This window comes from Haemaphysalis longicornis, unplaced genomic scaffold, assembly GCF_048455015.1.
Source record: "Haemaphysalis longicornis isolate Haplotype H1 unplaced genomic scaffold, Haemaphysalis longicornis Haplotype H1 scaffold_2, whole genome shotgun sequence".
In the NCBI taxonomy this organism is placed as follows: domain Eukaryota; kingdom Metazoa; phylum Arthropoda; class Arachnida; order Ixodida; family Ixodidae; genus Haemaphysalis; species Haemaphysalis longicornis.
The window spans coordinates 50,885,647-50,909,580 of record NW_027526295.1 but is presented as its reverse complement, the minus strand read 5'-3'; the positions used below and the strand labels follow the sequence as shown (position 1 = coordinate 50,909,580).

General features: G+C 45.6%; 2 protein-coding genes across 2 annotated transcripts; both read right to left on the bottom strand.

Moving 5' to 3' along the window:
• Window positions 1-855: 855 nt before the first annotated feature.
• Window positions 856-7,908, bottom strand: LOC144167959 (putative transporter YutK). The gene is made up of 2 exons (XM_077697073.1): window positions 7,744-7,908; window positions 856-1,080 (listed from the first exon to the last, which is right to left on the bottom strand). The coding sequence occupies exons 1-2, from the start codon at window positions 7,906-7,908 to the stop codon at window positions 856-858; spliced, it is 390 nt and encodes a 129-aa protein (XP_077553199.1).
• Window positions 7,909-8,744: 836 nt separating this feature from the next.
• LOC144167099 (uncharacterized) lies at window positions 8,745-22,991 on the bottom strand. Its single transcript, XM_077696482.1, has 6 exons — window positions 22,677-22,991; window positions 19,665-19,795; window positions 18,269-18,407; window positions 16,054-16,127; window positions 11,938-12,157; window positions 8,745-9,027 (listed from the first exon to the last, which is right to left on the bottom strand). The coding sequence occupies exons 1-6, from the start codon at window positions 22,864-22,866 to the stop codon at window positions 8,939-8,941; spliced, it is 843 nt and encodes a 280-aa protein (XP_077552608.1). The 5' UTR covers window positions 22,867-22,991; the 3' UTR covers window positions 8,745-8,938.
• Window positions 22,992-23,934: the final 943 nt, after the last annotated feature.

The window sequence follows — 23,934 nt, the reverse complement described above, 5'->3', positions numbered from 1 at the left end:
TTTGATGAAAAATTTACCTCGCGTAATGAACGCACCCCTAAACTTGCATGACATTTTTGGGACAAAAGTGCGATAATTACGCGAGTAAATACGGTACTTCCATCTCTGTCACCAAATGAAGCTACATCATCTCGACTTTCACTTTCAGGGAGCATTTTTCCCGTTTTAAAAACTACGTCTGCTACCCTATTGCTGCCACACCTCAAATAATTTATTCTGAGCCTATCATTCTGCTTATGTGCTTTGAAGGCCAAAGCACAATGACTTCTTTTTGCGATGTGTATCAAGACTTTCCACACTACTACACGGCGTCTGCGTATCTTTCTCCGCTCTTGTTTTTTTCTCTTTTGGCCCAACTACATCGACAGACAGACTGGCTACACTTAATTTTAACGCTTCCCTAGAACCAGACGATCGGTGAGGGGCGCTTGTAATAGCCGCGTGCTGTTACGTTAGGCCACGCAATATGATGTCATAGCCGCACGTAACAGAATAACTTTTCTCCCCACTCGCCACGTGCAAATGGCCACGTATGCAGTGCACTGGGATCTTACAATGAACACCCGTGTTCGATTCTCATATGAGCACCAATGCCACTGAATTTGCTTTCAGCCTAAACGATTTGTGTATGAATATTCATCTATGTATGCTCTGGGACACCCATTCCTACATTTTCAGTTTGTCATTATTCACTGCCGTGGTAATTGTTCCACCTGACAACAACACCGCTTTTGTGCACACATCGGTCACTTAGGTCTTTCGCCTTAAGCAAGCCTATTTGACATCCTGTTTCCGTCGAAACTGCTGCCCAGTACATCTATCCGTGATCGCATAAGTCAACATGCAGTCAGAGTGTCAGAAGTTGCGAAGAAGAATTTCCGTGTCGTGAATATACTTGCCGATGGTGCAGGCGGTAAGATAGTTTGCCACGCAGCCGGCGACCAGGGCACTGAAGCCGATACTAGCCAGGTCAGTGGACCGGTTGGGTGCAATGGTGCTGATCACGCCAAATGCCACCCCCAGTGAGCTGACGTTGGCGAATCCACACAGCGCGAATGTGAGCACACGCCGGGTACGCACCTGGGATGACACGCACCATTTACTGGTCAAGGCATATGTGTGCAATCAATGGTAAATGCAGTCCACGTAGTACTAAATAATGTAGTCTTTGTAGTCTTCTCTCGCCGAATAAACACTTCTGTTTCCTCGTTTTATTCACTGACAGCAAACATATGTGTTGCGAATTTTTTTTGTCCGGTGGCTTCGTACTGCCACATTCAAAATGAGGCAACACTTCACATTAAGGAACCTGTTGACGATTATAGATTGCATCATGGTTGACGGCATCAGTTATGGTTACCACCGCTGAGAGCTCGGTATCAGGGGCGGGAGGCTCCGTTCCGCTAACCTGACGGCAGTTGTTTTGGTCCAAGCAAGCCGCAATTCTTGTCATTGGCTTCAAATAAATGTAAGACAAGCTGATATTACGAACCAACTGAATTAAAGATTACTTCCTCCGCATTCAGCCCGTCTGAAACGAGACAAGAAATGCCAGAAGCACCATAAAAAGTGTGCGCTTTGATGTACTTTTGCTGCGCATGCGCGTAACATGCGTGTTGCCAGTCGAGGGAGAAGGAACACACTTCGAGTTTGACCGGCTGAAAACCACGCAGGTCTCGAAGCTAGCTGGATGTCAGAGCAATTGTGCCGCGGAGTTCGACGGCCTTCCAAATAGACGCATTATATCGATTTAGGATTGGTTCAAGCGACATGTGGTGATCATAATCGCAGGAAGGCACCTTGGCATCTTCATAAAGCGAAGTGGAACTTCAGTGTCAGTAGGACGCAATTAACGCGCCTTTTTGCCCGTGTGCATCCCCTGAAAAGACTTGAGCGCATATAGTTTCAAAGAAATTAACAGGACTTGAAAGCCTAAGCTTGAACCCCCGTGTCCAGTACCTCAAAATGCCTTGATTGTATGCATTTTTAGGAGCCAAACAGCTACAAGGTTCTTCTTGGAGACTTTCTACAAAATTGGGCAGTATAATCGCGGGACATAGCATCCATCATCATCATCCATGTCATCTACGCCTTAGCGTCATCGCCACAGCTGTAATAAGCTCCACTGTTAAAGGGGCCCTGAAAGGCATTTTGAGCACACTAAATGAACTAGCGCAACCGTTAGATTGGGTCGTCAACGTCCTCTGTGCCAAGTATTACTCTTTTAGGCGCAGCGGAAAGCTCACACTTTTGTTGCAAAGTTTGTCGTTTTTTCCTCACCCTTCCCTTCGTGTTTTTGGACGCCGCCATCTTCACATGTCTACATCATCGATTCCCAGATGTTCGTCATGAGCTAGACATCCTGCTATTGGGAGGCTTTTTCACGCACTTCCGGCAAAGAGATGAGTCGTCTGCTCAGCGTCGGCTCGCCGGCTGATCTGCCAGCGGAGTGCCGGAGTGCTTGGGCATTTTACGACAAACAAAACAAGTGTAAAACAAACGCTTAACCGTTTGTATTGAATTCAAACATGGCCATAACACGACATGGATATTCTGTTACCTGAGTGCGTTCCATAAAAAAGCTTTTAAGCCCGGTGGCACTTCTTTCGTGCAATCGCAGAGAACGGCCTGAGCCGAATCCCCGGGTTTGACGCATACATTTTATTCAACTTCAAAACAATCCAGAGATGCGTTTCTAACGAACACAACGTCACAACATGCGTTGAAAGTCTGAACCACGATTGACAGAGGATGGGTTGCCTCCTGCCCGTCGTAAATTCGGCACTCACCTCGCGCGCGGTTTGCGGGGACGAACAGCAAGTCACTTAACTCTGGCGCACAAGCCGATGGCTTTTAGCCACGCACACTGCACATACCCCATGCGAGGTTGAGTCGTACGTCGCTCGAGAAAGATAATCCAGACCATGGGAAGCACTATCCACCCGCAGAAGCACAACGTCGCATTTCATCGCGAAATAAAGGCGTCCACAACACACACACCATCGCCTCCTGTAATGCCAAACGCATCTCGCACTTCCCAATGGGAGTGAGTGGTACGCCTGCAGTGCCCACATGTCGCGAAGTGGGGCCCCAAGCTGAACCGGGATCACGCAACCGTAACTGACTTCTCGAGCGGTTTGTGCCTTGTTGCCAAGGCAACCGATGTTTGAGATTGTCAAAGAAATGGCGCTCGCTCCAGCGCTGAAAGCTCAGAGCCGCGGCGGAGCATGTTTTGCCAACGTTGCCGCTCTCCACCACGCGTCGCCCCAAGCTGAACTGGTCATATGATTGAAGCGTTTTGTGCACGGGTTCTGTATCGGTTTAATATGACTTTTTCACATGCCGCCGGCAGGAATTACCACCGCCGCAAAATAAGACCCGGCACCAGCGGGGCCACATCTGATACGGCGCTTTTGGGATAAACAGTGCGCGGTGTATCAAGGGAACGAGCGCACGACCCTCCCCGTGCGGCTGCGAGTTTGCCGCCGATAAAAAGTCATGTGCCGCCAGCAACGTACACCGCGAAAGGGCAAGGCCAGGCTGCCGCATACATGCGGCCAGATTTTTCGTTCGCTTTTCCAGCCTTGAGCGGAGTGTGGGATTCATGGTGTCAACAAAGCTTGCCCGTAGCAGACGGCAGTCTGAGGAACGCCATAGCGGAAGTACGTCACCTCTGAAGAGCGCCGCATCATGGGAGGGAAGGCTTCGCGCCGTCAACAGCGGAGAGTAAGTCGAAAGGAGGAGGAAACGCGGAGCGACTATAATGTGCGGTTTTTGATTTACGTTTTCTCAGCTAATACTCATCGCTTTAACAAAATTCTTGCGGGAGGAGATTGCAAATACATTGCTTTATTTGGGTACATGTACATCCATGCATCAGCGGAAGGTATTTTAGGACCCCTTTCATGAGTCGGGTACGGCTAGTTCACACTCCTTCGTGCAGACCCTTAATCGCGAAAAAATTAAAAGTTTTGGTGTGAAGGGCAAGGACAGGAGCCAACCTCCAACTAATTGTGATTTTCAACACAACCTACATGTAGGTTACAGCAATAGCACTTACAGGAGAATAAACAGTCTAACTGCGCAGTGTACGGCGCAAACTCCATACTTATCCATCTATGTTTTGCCTGTACCCAAATACCATCTGCTCCTTCACAGTCAAAGGTATGCAGGTTGTACTGACGCAGTTGTTTCCCTTGCGCTGCATTTCATCTGCTTCCACAGTATCTCGTTAACGCTGATTCGTGTCACGGAACACAACACTGCATTCTGCAAAGTGTTGCGTGCACTCGCAATCGTGGCAACTAATGGCCAAATGCACGTCTGTGCTGTTTTCTACTCGATTTTCATGCTCCCCTAGCCGTTGATTCATCCACCCAATCGTTCCGTTACGACAATACAAGATCATGACCGGTCCTGATCCAGACCGGTCATGATAAGGCTTATCACATGACGGTAGCAGCTTATACGGGACTCCTCTAATATTGTATACATGCTGATTTTGCTGTTCATCATTGAAGTCTACTACGGCGACTAATATACGAACATAGATAAAGTGTTGGGAAATATTGTTTGCTACAGCAAAATTTGTTATGAATGCATGAGTTGTGAATGTGACCGAGATGTTAAGTGTCTATGCTATATACGATATGTTGGAACATAAGCTGGCATCGTTGAATGCTTGGCTGTGTGCAGTCGGGTAAACCGCTCTTTTGATGCTTCGCGCTTTGTCTTTTCTCCTGAAATCGGACATGTGCCAGCGCAGAGCCCGGATAGTTTTTAAGGCTCAGATATGTTGACTTTATTTCGTAAAATGACAGGGGGCGGCAGCCGTCTGCTTAGATTAGTGGGTCACTTTGTGCGAATTGCGCCCGCCGGCCGAAGTTAAAGACCGGCCTACCTTTGGGGGAACGCCTGGAATTCAGAACGCGTGTCAGTGAGGTGATTCCATGTTTTCTTCAGCGCACCACGGTGACTGCTTCTGGCAGTGGCTCTCTCAACCAGTTCCTGTGAGTGGAGCTAAACGGCAGTAGCGGTTTCCGGCTTAAAAGGTCGTATCTGACCGACGTGACAGTGAGAACGGAAGGTTTACGTCCGAGATGTTGAGACTACGTCGCTAAAGCACTTCGTGTGAAACCTCCAGGAAGCTAAGACCCCCTGATTATCGCCGATGTTTGTGACGCATCCCGGAAAACGCCTCTTTATCTCTGCTACCCGACGCCAAAAAGTCATCAAGATACAAAAAGACCTAAATAGACACTGAAGTGATCAGTAAACATCGTAGAATTATTTTCGCAAATTGTGGCATGGAGTCCCAGACCAGGTTTTGACCCCGTTCGGAGCATTTACGCGACTTTATTTAATAGAAAAATAAGTTCGAAAGTTCTGTCCTCGTCTCTACATCTTCCCTATAAATTGCCTATAATGTTTCGTATGACGTTTACTCGATTAGGCTTGGCTTCACTGCGCTACTGCGCGGCTCGCCGACCCTCCGACACAGTGAGTCGGCCGAACACCAGAGCGTCGTCGCAATTTGTTCGCTCAGTTGAAACTAAGCGCCTGAAAGGATGGGCCCTTAGTTTTTTACTTTGTATACTGCATCAAGCATCATCTGTGCAGTCAAAGTAGCTCCACAAAAGCGCACGTGCTATGCTTCACTGAATGGCACGTTAGTAAAAAATCTAAGGCCAATTAGAGGCGGGAAAAGGGACAGCGGAGTTAAGATAGGTTCTAATAAATTAAACGCAACCGAAACTTTTGTTGGAAAGTCTAAAACCCATGTACAAGAGTATTTTTGTGTGTGGGTAACTAGCACAACAGTCGGCAGCACGACTACGCATTTGCGATCGCTTTTGCTGCCTAAGGAACGCATTCAGTAGAGATAAGATATTCAAAAAAATTTGGGATACGCCTACGGCACAAGCGTTATTTAGGAAATAGTCGTTTAAGCTGCTGGGAATGCTGAAACCACTAAAATATCCAACAGGATGTACAATATACACTTTATATTTTCATACCAAACATCGCTGTGACTATGGCGGATGGGATTGAAGCACTAGGTGCAGTATGTCGCGATTGGAAAGTTAGGATTCACGTTAGGTCATGTTTTTAGTGTTTTTTGTACTTAGGTAATGTGCTTTACTCGCAGTTTTGCGCTGCCACATTCATTGCTAAACAAGGGAGTTTGCAGACTGCGCGCAGAGTGACACTGACTCGCTGGCGAGTTCTCGTTGGCGTAGTGTTGACATAAGCAGTAATTGCTTGCGGGCACCGTGCTAAAGCAGCCTACCCTCTGCCTGGTGCCAACAGGCCTCTTACGACACATAGACGAGCCAGGAAAGCTCCCAAAGTAGGGGCGAATTGCCTCGCAGTTCAGTGTTTGCGATGACGCGGAAAGCGTTCAACCACTGTGCCCGCCTCAGCTATTGAACGTTACTATACCAAGAGTTCCTCGCAGGCTTATCTGACCCAATCTACAGGCGACAACATGTCATAAGCAGAATAGCCAGATTCCTGAGATGTCGAGATTGTCTAACCACCGGTAATGTCGAATTCCAAGCGTGTTGTTCACAGAACCGAAACTGAAGCTGGTTTGAATTACAATCTTCGACATTGTCCAATCACATCACAAATCGAGTAAGTGTTGCTGCTGGAAGTCGTTGCGGCTGTCGTATGTGTTGCAGGGTATTCATTTTCTTCCAGGCTTTGCAAATGAAATACTGCTTTATCGACTGGAGAAACGATGAAAAATGTGTTGTTTTGAGCGATGCAGTCTATGCAATGCAAACAGAAAAAGTTTGACAAATTGGGTTGCAAATGTGTGATTTGGTATTTGTTCCTATTATAACTAGATATGACGATATTTTAGCTGACAAAGTGGTTAGTCAGAAATTCATTTTATTCCTTAGTCGCAGAGAAAGTGGACCTTGTCAGGTTTATGAAGCCGGTGCTGGGAAGAAGGCAAAAATTTCACGTACAAAATGGTATTGCTGTTAAACCGGTCCTATGAAAGTTGCGAATCTCAGATGGGAAGATTACCGTGAACAATGTTGCAACTTGCGCTTAGTGTAAAGTGATTGTGTAATAACGATGCGTTTTTCCACTGTAACAAACAGTACTTTAAGAGGGGAACCTATATGTACCTCTAGCCTCTACGTGCATCGTCCGCATTGATTGATTGATTGATTGTAGGGTTTAACGCGCCGACGCAACGCAGGCGATGAGGCGCGCCGTAGTGGAGGGCTCCGGATTAATTTTGACCACCTGGGGATCTTTAACGTGCGCCGAAATCTCGTACACACGGGCATTTTTGCTTTTCGCCTCCATCAGAAAAGCAGCCGCCGCGGCCGGGAATCGAACCCGCGACCTCGGGCTCAGCAGCGCAACGCCTTAGCCACTGAGCCGCCGCGGCGGGTGTCCGCATTCCCGCCCAGGAGGTTCCCGAGATGGGCAGAACGCGTCCATGGGCAGAAAATATCCATAAACACAACATTTTGACGTACACGTTCACGTACGTCTACCGAAAGTCTTGCGGGATGCCTTAGCATGCAACATCACTGATCCACTATACAGCAGATACATTGACACCTACATTCATGCATAGTGTTGTATGCGCATGTGTGCGATTGCATTATTTGAAATCAAGCAATATGCACACAAGCTATATCGCCCTCCACTTTGACATGCATCGGCAAAAGGGGCTGCCAGCTGTCTAGTTGCGGTGATACGAGGCTGACGTCGTACCGACAAGGCTCTGTTGCCCACGTGCGACGTGAGGTCCCGGTACGCGACGACTTCACTCGAGAGCAATTCCGTCGCCAGCAGCCGGGCCCCGAAGTGTACCTCGTCCAGGCCCACGCCCATGAGCAGCACCATTGGTTCCAACAGCGTCGTCAGGATGGCCTGCATCGGCGGAGGTGACTTCGCTTGGCTTGCTTAGCCTACCATTCCGCCTCTGCGAAAGAAGCTCCGAGCATACAATAAAAGCATAGAAAACATCTGTTCAGCGACGTCATGGTTCGGTTTTGCGCCGGTGCCACATAATAGATAGTTGAACTTCGCCGTTTGACCACTGAAGTAAAAATGGTTTCTTGATTGAGCCGTACAATCCGTTGCTATAGTAACGGAAATAGCACAGCCCCTTATGAAAATTTCTACGTCCAGTCAAAAGACAGTCTACGTCCCGGAGGCGACAGACTATGTACGTCCTGTGAGCGTCCCCTGTGTTGGAATTTCGCCACCGACTTTCTGCGTCCTCCAAGCGTACTTTGTGTTTCTGTCCTCCATGTGTACTGTATATTTCCCGAAGGATGTACACCCTGTATGTCCTGTGAGCGTCCCCTGTGTTGGAATTTCGCCACCGACTTTCTGCGTCCTCCAAGCGTACTTTGTGTTTCTGTCCTCCATGTGTACTGTATATTTCCCGAAGGATGTACACCCTGTATGTCCTGCGAGTGTCCCCTATACTGAATTTTGCCACCGACTTTCTGTGTCCTCCAAGCGTACTTTGTGTTTCTGTCCTCCATGTGTACTGTATATTTACCGAAGGCTATAGACCCTGTCTGTCCTGCAAGTGTCCCCTATATTGACTTTGGCCACCGACTTTCTGCGTCCTCCGGGCGTATACGCCCGGAGGACGCAGAAAGTCCTGCGAGTGTCCCCTATATTGAAATTTTGAGTTTCCAACCTTCACATTTCCTCCAAGCAACCTGCACGTACCCGTCCTCTACATTTTCAGCACCTTTTGAGTTTTTCCCAAGTGTTGATAAATGGCTCCCAGATCTATATGGGTTGTGTTCAATGTCTCCACATTGGCTGAGTAGCTTGCAAGAACAACTTTGTACAATATTTTGTGGCATCTGGGACTGGCAATGCCAACTCCCACAAGCCACGCAGCAAAACAGTGACAATTCTTTCGCCACTTGCACGTTTATTAACCTTACTTGGCCACCTGGCCCCGGGCAAGCATTGATGACAGGGAGCCAGAAATTTCTTTTTCACTAACCCCGAACTCCGAGCAGGTGAAGGCTGAAAAAAAAAAGAGTGAATGCGACAAATTATTTCGTTTGCAGGCAACATTAAGATATTAAGGTCTACAGAAACACACAACATGCACACATACTGGCATATATTGGATAAAAGGCGTTCATCAGTAGCTATTTCAATTCATCTAAGCAACTTGTAATACAGGTCTACGTTTGCACTGGCAAGTTGCTGAAGTGCTGCCCAACATTGTGTAGAGATAATATGTTCTGAAATTTGCCTCTACAAGCCGAACTTTTCAAGAAAACAAACTCAGACACGTACCACACATAGTTTTTGGCCTGTTCAGAATGCATAATATACTCAATACTGTTAACTTAGCTATAGATGTAAACACAAAATTGTGCAAATACTGCAAAATGTAGAAAATGGGAACAATTGCCACCTGGACATATGCTCAAATACAGCTTACTGTCGTTAATGCTAATGCAAACAAATTCCACATTTTTCTTTCCACCGTATTCGACCCATGGTAGTGTCCTAAAGCTGAAGATGGTAAGCTTAATTTCTTCAATATACTATAGGGACGGTGGTGCCGTTCTGAAGCGGCGATGGTGCCATTGCGCGGCACCACCGCCGCTTCAGCGAACAGCGCCGCCCGTGGCGAACCGCTCTTCAGTGGAATGCCGGCGACGGTCAGCGCCGCGGAGTTGTGCAAGGTTTTCTGTCGTTCTGCTACGGTGCAGCTTGCAAAGCGTAGACAAACACACAGACTTTTTTTTCAGTTCGGTAAATCTTGAAACTAGAGGCGACCTTTATGTGGCATGCCAAGTATTTGATTTATGCCCATACTCAGTAATTAAATAGCAGACGACGCTCAATGCACCAAGCTGTATGTCAAGCTGGAAGTGCAAGTCCATTCCTACGTACATGTTTCATGCCTGCATGTAGTTTGGGGTATCGAGGAATACACTGCAGCTAAATGCTCCTACAAAGCCGATGTGTGCAGCCAATCCAGGAATGCTATGGCGCTGGCCTTTGGCAGTTGAGGACGGAACGGCGTCGTGCACAAGCGAGACAAAGTTGCGAGTGCCTTCTAAGACTTTCCCTAAAACAAAAATGGTGATGGACCGACTCTAACTTCATTAACTTCATGTGTTTAATTTCACAGAAATACGCTCACTACAGTCAGCGGGAATCGTTTACAGAATAAATATCACACGATAGTAGAACGTTGTTGCTTGCCATGAAAAAGCATTGCTTTACAAGACTTGGTTGCTCGCTAGTAGTAAATGGTTTGTCAAAAAACAATTCCTGCACTGGTAAAGGACGAGAGAGAGGAGGGTGCCAAAAATTTGCCATCAGTTGCACGACTGAATACTGCAGTCACGTTTTACAAGCTGCCCCCTACGCTTGAGAAATCATGCCCTCCTCAGTCATACGATGATGGTTTATTGGAAAGCTTTCTAATGAAATTTTCTACGTTGCCTTCTGGATTTAAACTTAGACTAGTTGAGCTTTGAAAGTGACCAGCACACAGTTTGGTCTTTTGATCGCAGTGTCTTTGACTGTTACCCTTTCCATTCTTTTCCGCACAAAGAAAGCTTCGCATTCAATCATCGTCGTCGTTAGACTGAAGGCTGGATGATTGCACGTACATACACACCTCTTTAAACCCTAATTGCTTCCAGCGTGTCTGAAATGTATCTGTGCTGGAGGACTCAGGCTAATGCACTCCTATTTGAGAGTGCGCGTTTTTTTGGTTTCTTCACAAGGCGATTCACGATTCCTTTTGGTACCCGGCAAAGAATACTTAAGCATTAAAAAAGACAGGCTGACAATTATTACTGCCACATTTTCTAACTATCGGTGCCAGCGTTTATTCCATGCAGGTGGTGAAATGGGAAGGCAAGGGGGGATGGTTTGTAGCTTATGCTGTCTGGTGGCTGAATAACTTTGGCTCTTGATAAAAATGACCACTACAAACGTGGGAGTTCCGCTTCGGCTCTCAGGCTCCCATGCAGTCACAGTGTCGCTCACCAAAACTGAAGGCACGAAGCTCACGGTTAAAGAAAGAAAGTGTATACTACAGCGACGTTTCCACAGCCACACGGTGATCAATCTCGTGTATGTAAGTGCCTTTCTCTTCAAAGCACACTTATCAAGGTATCCCATTCTCAAGGCTGGTGTGGAAACCGTAGTCATTAAAACCAGTGAAGCTAATTTAAAGTGGTAGAAATAAATACTAATATTAATAGTTTTATTCCTTCTCAGATCACGTGCAGTCAGATGCAGAGTGCTGTAAAAAGCGATCATATCAATGTAGTCCATTCTGAAACTTAGAACTGTCCGACAATTTTATGTAGCTGTTACAGCATTTAAGAAATGAATACTAATAGTTTTATTCGTACTCAGATCGGGTGAAGCCAAGCATGGAGTGCTGCAAACACAGCTCTTCAGGGCAGCCCATACCCAACTTTAGAAGCGTCCGGCAAGTTTACGTAGCGGTCATTACATCTAAGAACCCAACACAACTGTCTAGACTGTTTCACCACACATATCCACTCACAACACCACCAAACCATTCAAAGCACCGAAGCAAACACGGAAAAAATGATAGGAGGCAGTGTAGCCCAATACACCGGCTCCTTCCACTAACAAAGGGAGCACCGAGTGGTGGCGCCACCCGTCCAGCTGCCCGGTACTTATAAGTTTTCATTCCTATGGTGCTGTGAAAATCAAGCACCAGCACTAAATAATGCCACGTCCAGGGTCCCTGACAAAAAGACAAACATGCTAACAAGTTCGTTTGTCTTTGTGCTCTACCCAAGTACGTATCAATCACCAGCTAATACAGAGGAGCCTAGTTCAGCTTTAGTATTCGAAAACACAAGTTGAATTAAAGGAACGTGTAAAATTAACAAAAATTAGGAGAAACCTCAAGGGCAAACTTACACAGGACGGCTTGCAGCCTCCTTGGGTCCAGCGCCTTCTTTGCGGCAGCCTGTTTCTGAGCGTTACAGGTTCTGCCATGGAGTGAGGAGCCGGCCAGCTCCTCGGCTGTGAAAACTGCCCGCAGAAGGTCCCGGGCAAACCTTGTGGGCTGGAGGGCTGCGCTGCTCTTAATCCTGGCCAGCAGGCTTTGTGGCACGAGCACTCCGTCTCCTATGTCCACCTGTAAAAAAAAAAAAAAAATGTAAAACCCGTAATCGTGTTTATCCTGTACTCATATTTAACCCGTAATCAGGTTCTACCAGCAGCAAAACGGACACACTGGAATGTTGAAATGGCAGAGGGAACAACAGCATAACAAGCAGCAAATGAAATAGCATTGATGATCATGAGCTTTTGCAAATTGCGTATCTCATATTATCAGTAGTGCACTCGCAAACTGATTTCGAGGAATTTTAGGAGGAGCAAAAAGTTCATTGAAGTTGACTGTTTGGCACCACAAAAAGCGGTACACACAGCTGTAGTGTCTTTTGTCCCATTCACATTCTGTCTGTTCAAGTTTGACCTGTGTTTAGGCTCTTTGCCCTAGTTGCCTTTGCGCCACAAAAATCCAAAATTATCGTCACCATTGTTCCAAGTTGAAGCACTGTAAAGCGACTATCAGCTGCTAGAGATGCTGAAAGCATCTAAGGGCTTATAAAGGGGCTAATATATAGGTTTGTTTCATTAAAAAAAAGTTTGTCCTGACAACCAATTTTTATCCCAAACAACAATCAATATATTAAAGACAACATACAGAGCAGTGGCGACTCCCCAGCCACTTTCCGGCAATTTCTTAAAGACATGGTAAAAGCTTGTTCGAGCGATTGGCAGCCACCAAAAAACAGGACTGGGAGTTCCGTTCCACTTGACTGAACACTCTGATGCTAACGTGCAGTTCACACACCAATAATCACTATTAATGCTGGCCAATATTACTCCACTGCAGTGCAAAATTTGAAAGTTCTTGTACTGAAAAACTCAGTTTGTGCCTGGAATGGTGCTGACCGAGTTGCCAAAGACTAGTTCTTTCAAACTGGACAAAGTTGTATTTCGTCTAAACTTTTCCATACCGCGGGAAATTAACAGATTTTTAGAGGTCTAAGAAAACATTTTTTTCTGCTAGAAACAATGCTTAGGCACTGATTACAGAAACACAAAATGTAGACAGTTTAGCGCTCTTTCCAATAACAGCAGTTTTTAAAATGTTCGCATACATCATAGTTGCAAAAAAAATATCAAAATCGAAATTTTTGTTAAGTTATTAAGGAAAATTATAAAAAATGAGTTATGTATAACAAACCATCGGTAGTAAAAAAAAATTTCAAAAAGAAATTTTGTAGGGAAACGTTTCAAAAACACGTCCAAGAAAAAAAATTGACTTGCACAGAACAGTTTGTCAGATAAAAAAATGCTAGCACATGTGGTGCCCATGCCATGCAGTGAAGCCCAACCTCCAATTTAAAATGCGCAATTTCGGGTGGATTTTCTGGAAGAAATCGGGTGGTTTAACATTATCAGAGGCACCAATTTGTCCCCATGCGACGTAAAAACATCTTGCCATTGACTGACTGTCCTTGCATTTACGGCCAGAGCAGTATTCGGGACACGCATGCAATGCGGAAAAGCATGCATGAAGTTGAGAACGAAACTCCGTGGCTGATGGTTGTTGACATTCATAAACATAAACTTGCTGGTTATTATCTTCTTCTGACTATATAGAACACAAAAACTTTTGAATAACACAAACTTGTGTTTTGTCTTCATGGCTCCTTTAATGGCCCTTCCAAAATTGCTAATACCTCAATGTACTTTCTTGCTGCTTCAGCTCCACATACAAAAAATAAAAAACGAAGTTCAGACTCATTCGGCAGTTTAGAAAAGAGAAACCCAATTCCGATGCAATTCAGTGAAATTAAATCGTGTAAACGTGCAGAGGCACTTGTTTTTCAGCAATACCTAGTAAGTAAAGTAATTTTTACCATGACTAGGGACTCGAAGTTTCTAAGTCTAAGCTAGAGTATTTTCCTTAGCAGCACGACATCGCTCTCACCCAGGCCATAAATAATGCTGCGACAAGCGCCCAAGCGCACGTGGATGCATGTTGACGCGCCAGAACCGATAGTCCGACGCATGGCTACACCATTTCCGCCCCATTTGGAGTGCAGTAAAAGTGTTTGACACAAAGGCGAACAGGAAAACAAACACCCACAAACACCGCACAACGCACTGAAACCTTTGCACTTTCGCGGAAGCCTGGAAAACTCCGGTCAGGGCGTCGCGTTCTCATTTGCGACGTGCAGCCACGTTTGCAGGGTCGTAAAACACTGCGGGGAGTCTCTCGGCGGCCTCGCGCTCGTCCAGCCCTGTGCGCACTGTAGAGTGTTCGGTTCACAAGTCGCAGTAGCTTGCGACCATTGTGCGCATTAGAGACCCCTGGCCGTATTTGGGACTGCGCGTTTGGGAGCCCTGGTCTAGAGGAGAGGCTTCATCAAGCTGTACCAAGCACTCTAACGAGGTCGAGGAAGTAATAGATTTAATGTCCCTCCACACATACGACGACCCCAACGATGGTGGCCGAGTGCCCTCACACCAGCCAGCATCTTGGCCGGCAGACGTCTGACCACACTGCCACTGCACGAAGAAATGTTCTTGGAAAGCCTCGCGACTGTTTCGAGGGCTGTGGCCGAAACGAAAACAGTAGCTACATCTGCTTCTGAATGTTGGGTGCAAGGAATACTTGGACGAGCTTCGTTCGGCCTACGCCTCAAAGCAAACGAAGGGAGGGGTTCCTGGGAACGGCAAAGTAATTGCTGTGGAAGGTTGGGATTGCGAGAGCAGTTTTTTCCAGCCGAGACTGCAAAATCCACCTTTGTGAGGACAGGGGGAGGAGGGGAGGGGGAAAGCAGTGAAGTGTTCATTTCAGTTTCTATTCCCTTTGGAAATATCTTGTCCCATTCCGGGGATGGGGGTGGATGGGGGTTGGGGCGGGAGAACGACTCCGAAGTTTCTAAGTCTAAGCTGGAGTATTTTCCTCAGCAGCCCGACATCGCTCTCACCCACGGGCCCTCGGACAAACGTCGCTTCGGCAATGGCTCAAATTGGTCTCCGTCTCCAAACAAAAGTATGAAATAAAAGTTAACGAAGCGCCTTATTTGAGTACTTTTCAAAAACACCTCAACAACCGATGTACTCCCACGTCCGTTTCCCCTTTCCTCCAAGGGCCTTCCGTCGATCCACCACCTCTGCCCCCTTTTTCCCATACTCTCTCACTACGCAGGGCGGACAAGCGACAGCATTGTAGGCAAAAATAAATTAAGTTGACATTGAAAGATTGTTTCGGTTGTGTTGTCATCCAGCTCGGTATAGTACAAGTTCGGCCTCTCTGATTCCAACTTTGAAAAGCAACTAATTCTATGCTACAATGATGTTTGCAAATAAATTTCTTACAGTGAGAGTGAAGCAACAAAAAAAATTAAAGTTCCTTATGATGGACAGCAAAACTTCCGTAATAAAAAAAAAAATGAGGCATACAGAACAATTGTTGGTTTGGGCATGAGAGTGCATCATTTTAGGTTCCCCTCGTGTAGGCTTTACTACAAAATTTTTAATACCTGCATGCCTTCGTACGTTTCTATTAAATAAGCCAAATATTTTCAGTAACGGAAAAGTAACGACGTTACTTTTTTGCAGTAACTGTAACTAGTTCCTTTTGGAAAATTAGTAACTGTAAATGTAACAGAGTTGCTCTTTTAGGTTAGGTAACTGTAACACTGTTACTTTTTCTCGGTTATGTGCCCGTGACTGGAAACAAGCAGGGGAACCATCACTGTGTTGCAGCTTAATACCTCGGAAATATTGCAATACTGAAATTCTAAGTGAAGACAATATCAAAGAATGTAATAGTTGAACAAATACGCAAATAAAAAAATGTTCACAATGCCCGGTGTAAACTACCGACTTATCTCAGGTGGCACACAATTTGTAGAGACACTGCTTTGGGCAAATACTAGAACAAAATGTATCACGATAGCACAGAACATTTGGCACACCAACACAAAGAAAAATGCTGCAACGAACCTGGGGTGCCATCAGCGTTGCAGCGGGGGGCGCAGAAGTGGCCTTCACCAGTTTTTTCACGAGCTTTGGTACATCTGAAGAATACATAAAAAAACACCGCTCTAAGAACTAAAAAGCAAAAAAGAGCAAGCCTTCTGTATATAACCTTGCCATCATAGGCACTAAGAGCAAAAATGAATTTTCATATAAGAGTGCAACAAGCCAGAGTGAAACTAAACAGTGCAACACAATTTGATTGATTGTAGGGTTTAGCATGCCGATGCTACACAAGCAATGAGGCGCGCCGTAGTGGAGGGCTTTAGATTAATTTTGACCACCTGGGGATCTTTAACATGCGCTGAAATCTTGAACACACGGGCGTTTTCGCTTTTTGCCTCGATCAGACAAGCGGCCGCTGCGGCCAAGAATTGAACCCGCGAATGTGCTCAGCAGCACAATGCCATAGCCACTGAGCCACCGCAACAGGTAGTGCAACAATTTACGAGCAAGGTGGTTCAGAATAACTGCAGAAAGCAACTGACACACAATTTCAAAGCTAGATAACTATGAAAATACCTTTGTATATGTATAACCCCCCCTCGAAAAGTTTAAACCATAACTGTTCAGCAGAACATATTTTAAATCAATTTGAATCTCTGCGCGCATGAGAAAGCTCTGAATGGGTTCCCTTTTAACCCTTTCAGCTCCAATTTTTTTTAGTTTAAAGAAAACTGCTTTCTACATGTTTTCCAATATGTTAGGGTTCCATAAGCCCATAAACCAAAAATAGGGCTGGAAGTAAAAGTATTAACCGCTTTATTAATGAGGCAATTACGACATCTGGCATTTAAAAAATTTATGTTGAGCTAAGGCATCACTTCTGCATATTTTCCTAAACGATGCGACTTCATGAACCTACAAACAAAGAACGAGCTTCATAGTGCACGTATTGGGAGATTTACAAGCTTAGGAATAGAACTGAGACCGCCATTTTTTTCACCCTCAGTGTCATAATTTCAACTTCACAGTTTTGTTCTTTTTTGTATCGTGTAGCTCCACTAAAATGAAATAACAGTGATATCTATAGCAATAGGCATCACTGGCGGACAATTCTCTCCGAAACTACCAATTTTGGTTTCGTTCTCTGTGCGCCAGAGGAACGTTTATGTGATGGCGTCAATTGACACCACCAGGGCCAAAAGGGTTAACACCGGCACCAGCATGACACGTCAAGTGCTTCTCCGTGAGCCACGCCCCACAATGCTGACGCAAGGGCTCCCAAACGTAGCCAAGACTGGCTGCTGTTGGCAAGCGCTTCTGTCTTTCGCATCCAGTCACAGTTTTTGGGACTGACGTCATACTGCCAAGGTGCGTGCAACCACAGCCACAATGAGAGCACGTCCACACGGGTTCTGATATGATAAGAACAGTGGCATCAAGACTTCCATCCTGTTAATGCAGCAACCTCAGTGCTCATTTCATCGAAACCAAAATGAATGAACAAAGCTGTATGTAATTATTACGCTGCAGTTGACCATTTAACGTGCCATTCTACGATTATTAAGTTGGTAGGCACCCATTGCAGCAGCAAAAAAAGACTAGAATAATTGTGTCATTACTCCTTTAAAGGGCCACTAAAGGCTGAACAACTCTGTAACCGGAAGATCCCAATTCATTTAACCATTGGCATTTGCACAATGAACAATGGCTAGCGTTGTTTGAAAATTAACCATTAAAGCTGGCATTTCTCTTCCCTGCACTTCTTTTTCTTTCTTGCAATGCTAAAGAGCAAACCACAGACCGCAACACTAGTGCCTTTGTACCAAAATGGCACCAAGAACACCTTATACCTTGCGATTTAGGTTTTTTTTTTTCATTCATTCAGTCATTTGTTTATCCAAGTCTTCTACACAGAGTTCTGTACAACAGGAATTATATTACAAGCAGTATTAGGTATACATGCCTTGTTACACATAATTCCCATTGTAAAATATGCAATCCATGCAATGGGCACGTTGCCCAGTCTTTGTGTACTGTAACGAGCAAGCTAAGAGAGTTGAAATAGCGGGGCTCTAATTTAGTCCAGGACTCGCCACAAATAGTCCAAAGTTAGTCAGGGGGTTCTGCAAGCCTTAGGAATACATGAAAAAGCTAATGCCAAATTCCTTCCCATGGAGTCCACAATTACACCAGAAGTGATAATCGAAAAGCTTCGGTACAAAACCCACTTCCATACCAAGCATCTGGCGGGCTTCATTGCGTTCTTGTTTCAGACGCTTGATTTTTTGTCCTGCGGCTTCTAACTTGCCTTCCAGGCTTTTCACAAGCTCCAACACGTCTTCCAAATCTTGAGCGCCACCGCAGCTGCACTTGCGCTAGAAGAATGGTGAAACCAAAGACATGTTACAAAACTAACCAGCAGGTAATGACAAAAAATTGCATACTGTTTAATGAAAGCTTAAAGCATCAATGAAAACATGTCTACTTTGCTCTATTAGAGGCAAAGAGGATGTTATGCTCTATTACAGGTAAAGAGGATGCTATTAGAGGATGTTATGTCATCAGCATAACATGAAAAATTCAGCGTAAACGTCAGTGAAAATAGCTGCAACATGAGAAGAGGCATGCAACCATTTAGAGTGCAACAGTAAACCACGTAAAACCCAAACTCCGACGTCACACATTTCCTGAAAAAAGGTCAAGAAAAACGTGGCAGATTATGAACTACTTTTCCAAATTCTGCTTTTGGCACTTCACGTCTATTTTGGTGAATTGCCTGAATGCCAACAAAATGCACCCCGAAATGAAATGTGTGGCCTAGCAGCTGCAGGTCGGTTGCAGGTCGGTTCCATTCAAAATAACGTTCAAGCCAAGTTCACAAGTACTTTTAAGAGGCAAGAGCTTTTGAGATGTAAACTTCAAAAAGTTGCTCCCCCACTATTTTAGGAAACCCAGGATTGCAAGAGATAAGTTTCATAAACAAAACATGAAGCCCACGGCTACAGTGATGCCATGCATAGGGCGGCAAATGGGCGAAGCTAACACTCATATTTTTGTTCAGCATGCCAGGCACCCACCGCTGCTACAAGCCCCGTTCCAGGTTAGGATTTAACACAATTCTAAGGCTATGCCTCATGGGGGTTCTGCAAGCCATAGGAATACATGAACTAATGCCAAATTCCTTCCCATGGAGTCCACAAATAACACCAGAAGTGATAAGCAAAAAGCTCCCGTACAAAACACGCTTCCATACCAAGCATTTGGCAGGCTTCAAGCTACGAATTAATCTCGACTGCATTTTAGCTCGTTCCATTACACGTTAACATCCCCAGATGAAGTTTGTGGCTTTGTACAACTCAGCAACGGTCAGTGCCCCTGAATGCAATGGAAACATTGAAAGGTTCAAAACTGCATGCAAGTGCAACAGAAGGGATTACTGAAAAAAAGATTTTGTAACAGTCCCCAACCTGCAGTGCTTTCAACAAGTGTTAAAAAAGGCTTGTGACGGGGGCATAAAGACAAGTTCCTTAGTGCAATTTCTGATGTAACAAACTAAACATAAGCAAAACCATGGCTGTGTTGAAAAGGTTTGCTTGCACTTTTTTTTTTTTTTAATCTGGGGACTGGGTAACCTTGTCGGTTGTGGAGACTTCCACGGGCTCCAAAGGATGCTCGCTCCTGGGGACTTCCATGGGCCGAGCACTTGCGAGGCCTTCCGCTTGCACAAGCTTTGTGCGTTTGCGCTCCATGGCAATTGCTGTGCCTGGAGAGCAAGTCAGAAATCAGGGTCAACCCTGCTACAATTTGACAGAAAACTGCAACAGTGGGATTTTCCCGATACCTGCAGTTTACTTTAAAGTTCCGAAAGAACGCCCACCCAAGCTACAGAGATACCGTGCGAAAAAACGGGATGACCATTCTTTGGGGTCAGGCGAAAAAAGAAAAAAAAAAGAAAAAAAAGGAAAATTGACAAAAAGTGGACACCCCGCCAACCAAAATTGTGGGGATATCAAGTAAAAACTACTACGACATGGTGAACTTCAGTCAGGTGCTGAAAAGACAAATAAGTGACTGCATGAATAGATCATGCGTGTTTATATTGTTCAATCATCGTCTCTGAAGGCATCGGTGATGCGTCGCTGTCAGAGTCAAACACAAGCTGCAGCACTTCGTTCATCATGCTCTCCCGAGCTTTGGGCCCCCTCGCCAATTCTGTGCTGGCAAAGGCCAGGCACTGGCTGAACTCATCTTAAAAACCACCAAGGCTTGCACCGCTTAAACGATTCCAAGACTATCTCCCAACTCTTATTTTCTTCCTACCCACTAGCCTTTCCTCTTCCGCTTGCTTGTCAAGCCAGGCAGCTTGTGTTCAAAATCGAGACATCAGCTGTGTTTGTAGCCACAGGAAAGTTTCGTGGAGGGAGCTCCCCGGGCCTTCAAACGCGTCAAAGATAGTGCAATTTTAGGGGATCACCAATCTTTCGGGTATTTTAGTAAAGGTACTGACTACAGTGACAGGGCCCGTCGCTTTAAAATCTGCACTACAGTGACGGGGCCCACACTCGCGTTGAGAGCAGTCTCGATTTTTACCCAACCGGCCAAACCGCTACCGCTCACTGACTAGCCAGAATCACTGATAATTATTAATCATTATTAATAATTACAGATGGTCGGACTAACTCTAGCTCTATCCGAACGGATCTCCAAGCCGCCACCCAACGCCCGCTTAATATTTCAGCGAGAGCAGTCGGTCTTACCTAACCGGCCAAACCGCTTCCGCTCACCGACTAGCCAGAGTCAGTGTTAATTATTAATCACTGGTAATAATTACAGGAGATCGGGCGTAACTGGCGATGGATACGTCGGCCTTGGCTCCAGTGAGCGGGAGCGGTTCAGACGCTTGAGTAAAAAACCAAGACCGATTGCTCTCACCGCGTGAATTGTTTTGCTGTTACAAAACAGCTAACCACACGGCCACGCACACACACACAAACACACACACAAAAAAAGAAAACACGGTGCGAGAATCAAACCACGGACTACAATGTCCGTAGTCAGCGGCTGAACCACTACACCAAATCCCAGAATGAGACACAGCGGCTAATCGGCTTGTTTTGATTTTGTTATACTGAAGGGGCCCCGTCACTGTAGTGATTCTTTTAAAGTGACGGGGCCCCGTCACTGTAGTCAGTACCTTTAGTAAATGGAATATGTCACCCCTAAAGGGGGGTGGGCGATGTTTCGGGGGAGGACGTTCTCTCTGAACTTTACAGTAGAGATATCCCAGAAACAGGCTGCAGTATGTTCGATGCCAGATTACACGCATTCAGTCTTACTTTTTGCTATTTTAACAATTAGCATCCTAGCTGCATCCACCAAAAACAAATCAGGCATTGGCTAACACTGGCAGCTAAATTTAAATATGGCATGCTTACGCAGATGCAAATTGGAAGCCTACTTTGAAGCCTTTACACTAACAGGAAAACCCCACAGTAAAGCCTGAGTAGTAGTAGTAAAAAAAAAAAAAAAAAAGACTAGGTGCACTCCGAAGGACATGCACACTTGTTTTGATCGGAAATGCATTTTTTCCAATATAAATTCACCTGAATTGGGTAGTTTTTATTTTTGCATTGGAATGATCCTGTTGCTCTTCGCGGCGCAGGCAGAGAGGGCCTTTTTTGTGCGAGTTTCTTTCGCCTCATACTATTGTATACCTGCACACGCCCCAAGCATCTACAATTTTCACCATGTACACTGCGCGTTATAAGCAGCTTCAACAAACAGCTCACACAGAAACGTTACCTTGCCGCAACCATTACTTTTTATTGAATTACAAGTTCCAAGGAGCGAAACTTCACTCAGAGCGAAGTCGTGAAATATCCGAGTACCGCGTCGGCGAGAATAAGGAAGCTTCTAACCACGCCTACGAAAGCACTGTGCCGAAAGGTACGCATGCTAACGACATTCAAACACTGCAACATAGTAATAGGTAAGAGAGGTATTTTTTGTATTTCAATGCTTTTCGAGTGATTCATGCCGAACGTTCCCGCGCAGAAGGAAATCAAGAAAGAAAGAAATGAAACGTCTTAAACACACTGTCCGTGAACTACAGCAAAATTGAAGCCTTCCAGGGGGCTAACGATTAAAAAAAAAAAAAAAAAACGTTAAACCGCGTGATCTGGTGCTGGCAAGACGAGAAAGTGTGGCACCAGAAGTGGCAAGAAAACGTTTTAAGGTGAATAGGAATACAGCATGCAAGTGAAACACGCGTAAAAAAGCATTCAAGGAGATGACCGAGCCCTAACGCTCCTCGCAAGTGTAGCGAGGTTCACCGCGCTGGTATTCGTCTCCGGCCAAGTACCACGTTTCGCTGTCGCAAACCACGTGACCACAACAAAGGCGCTATTTCAGCACCGCGCCTTTAAAAAAAAGTGTTTCGCTAAGCTTTACGTACTAATATTCTCCGTTTAGCTCGAACTCGATGACACAAAGGTTTTGGACAAGCGCTAAACAATATTTTCGAAGGTAATACATAAAGCTAACAATACCTCGCACAAAGCCCCACTGACAGCCATCACCGCACACAGGCCCGAGGCCCAATCCTAACCTCACATTTGAAGCACAGTACAAAGATTTTTACTTACCAACGGCCAGGATGAATGCAGCAGCAACTTTTCCGTCTTCCCACTCAATCTCAATAGGCTCCTTTAATTCTTTAGCGCTCTTGGGGTTATCACTGAGCCTGCACTGCAGCTCCGCCGATTTCACGCTGCGCAACGGATAGACGTCCCATTTCGCGTCATTAGGCCATCTCACGAGAACGTGGGCCGCCATAGCCTCGCAGGGGAAATAGGTGACGATAGTAGGAGACACATACGGGCCCACCTCAAAATTTCGGGCTATTTATTCCAAATTTCTGTTCCACAGCACCGAACGGTGCTCCTCATAGCGATGGTAATTCCGCTGCACGCTGCGACGGTCCCCCTGGCGACAAAAGTAAATGTGATAACCAGAAAAGAGAACTAATCGCTGGCAAACGAAAAAAAAAATCGTCTGACTTATTGCTCATACATGCTCGCTGAAAAGTTTTGTTAGGGTCATTTTTAGGCATTTTTGTGTGTAATTACAGTTAATGAATCGGCGTCGTCTGCATAGAGCGCTGGTCTTGCATGGAAGTTGCTTCTGTCTCAAACAAAATGTTTACTCAGCTGCTCTTCTCGGATAAAATTATGCGCCAACCATCGACTGCAAGCGTGCGTAATTATTGGTATCCCGTGTTAGGCTTGTTCAGCATGTGGTTCTAAAATTTTCGAATATAATACACACCATCCCCAGGTCGGCGCTCAAAGCGCCTGAGGGCAGTAAATGCGCGCACAAATACACGCACACGCGATTTATCGTGCGATTGCGTCCGCGAACAGAGTTGTAACGGCCGGCGGACCTAGCTTCAAAAAAAGGACGCCAATCGGTATACAACTGGAGCATTTTCTTTGAGGAAAATTAGAACATACCAATTTAATTGAATACAACGCATGTATTCCCAGGGGTACGGGGGTGCAGACGGTCTATGTTGAACACGGTCGCATGACCTGGCACTTATTAGATTACTAGCAACTAGTACAGGAAGTGCAGGCGTAGTCGGGGGGATGAGCCATATAACATCAGTACTGCTTCAAGGCTGCGGCAGTACACAGCTCGCCGCTCGCAGTACACAGCATACCGCATCCGTTCAAAGTCTCTGCGTCCTTGTGCAACCGATATACTATTCTGCTTGACTGCAATGCTGTGGTGGTGTGATTCTTCATTTTCTTCTTTTGTAATGCAAGCAAGATTAATTGTGATGGCATTGTTGTAAAAGCATACTGGCCTAGGTTATCTGCACGGCTTGGGAACTTCGTCAAG

What these genes read in the sequence shown, in the direction of transcription:
- LOC144167099 (XM_077696482.1), bottom strand. Translation starts at nt 22,866, where the DNA reads ATGGCGGCCCACGTTCTCGTGAGATGGCCTAATGACGCGAAATGGGAC. An exon ending in TGCATTCATCCTGGCCGTTG is followed by an intron (nt 19,796 to 22,676) that starts GTAAGTAAAAAT and finishes CTTGCTCTCCAG; the next exon opens with GCACAGCAATTGCCATGGAG. An exon ending in CAACGCTGATGGCACCCCAG is followed by an intron (nt 12,158 to 16,053) that starts GTTCGTTGCAGC and finishes TTTTTTTTACAG; the next exon opens with GTGGACATAGGAGACGGAGT.
- LOC144167959 (XM_077697073.1), bottom strand. Translation starts at nt 7,908, where the DNA reads ATGCAGGCCATCCTGACGACGCTGTTGGAACCAATGGTGCTGCTCATG. An exon ending in TGGGCAACAGAGCCTTGTCG is followed by an intron (nt 1,081 to 7,743) that starts GTACGACGTCAG and finishes GTGTCATCCCAG; the next exon opens with GTGCGTACCCGGCGTGTGCT.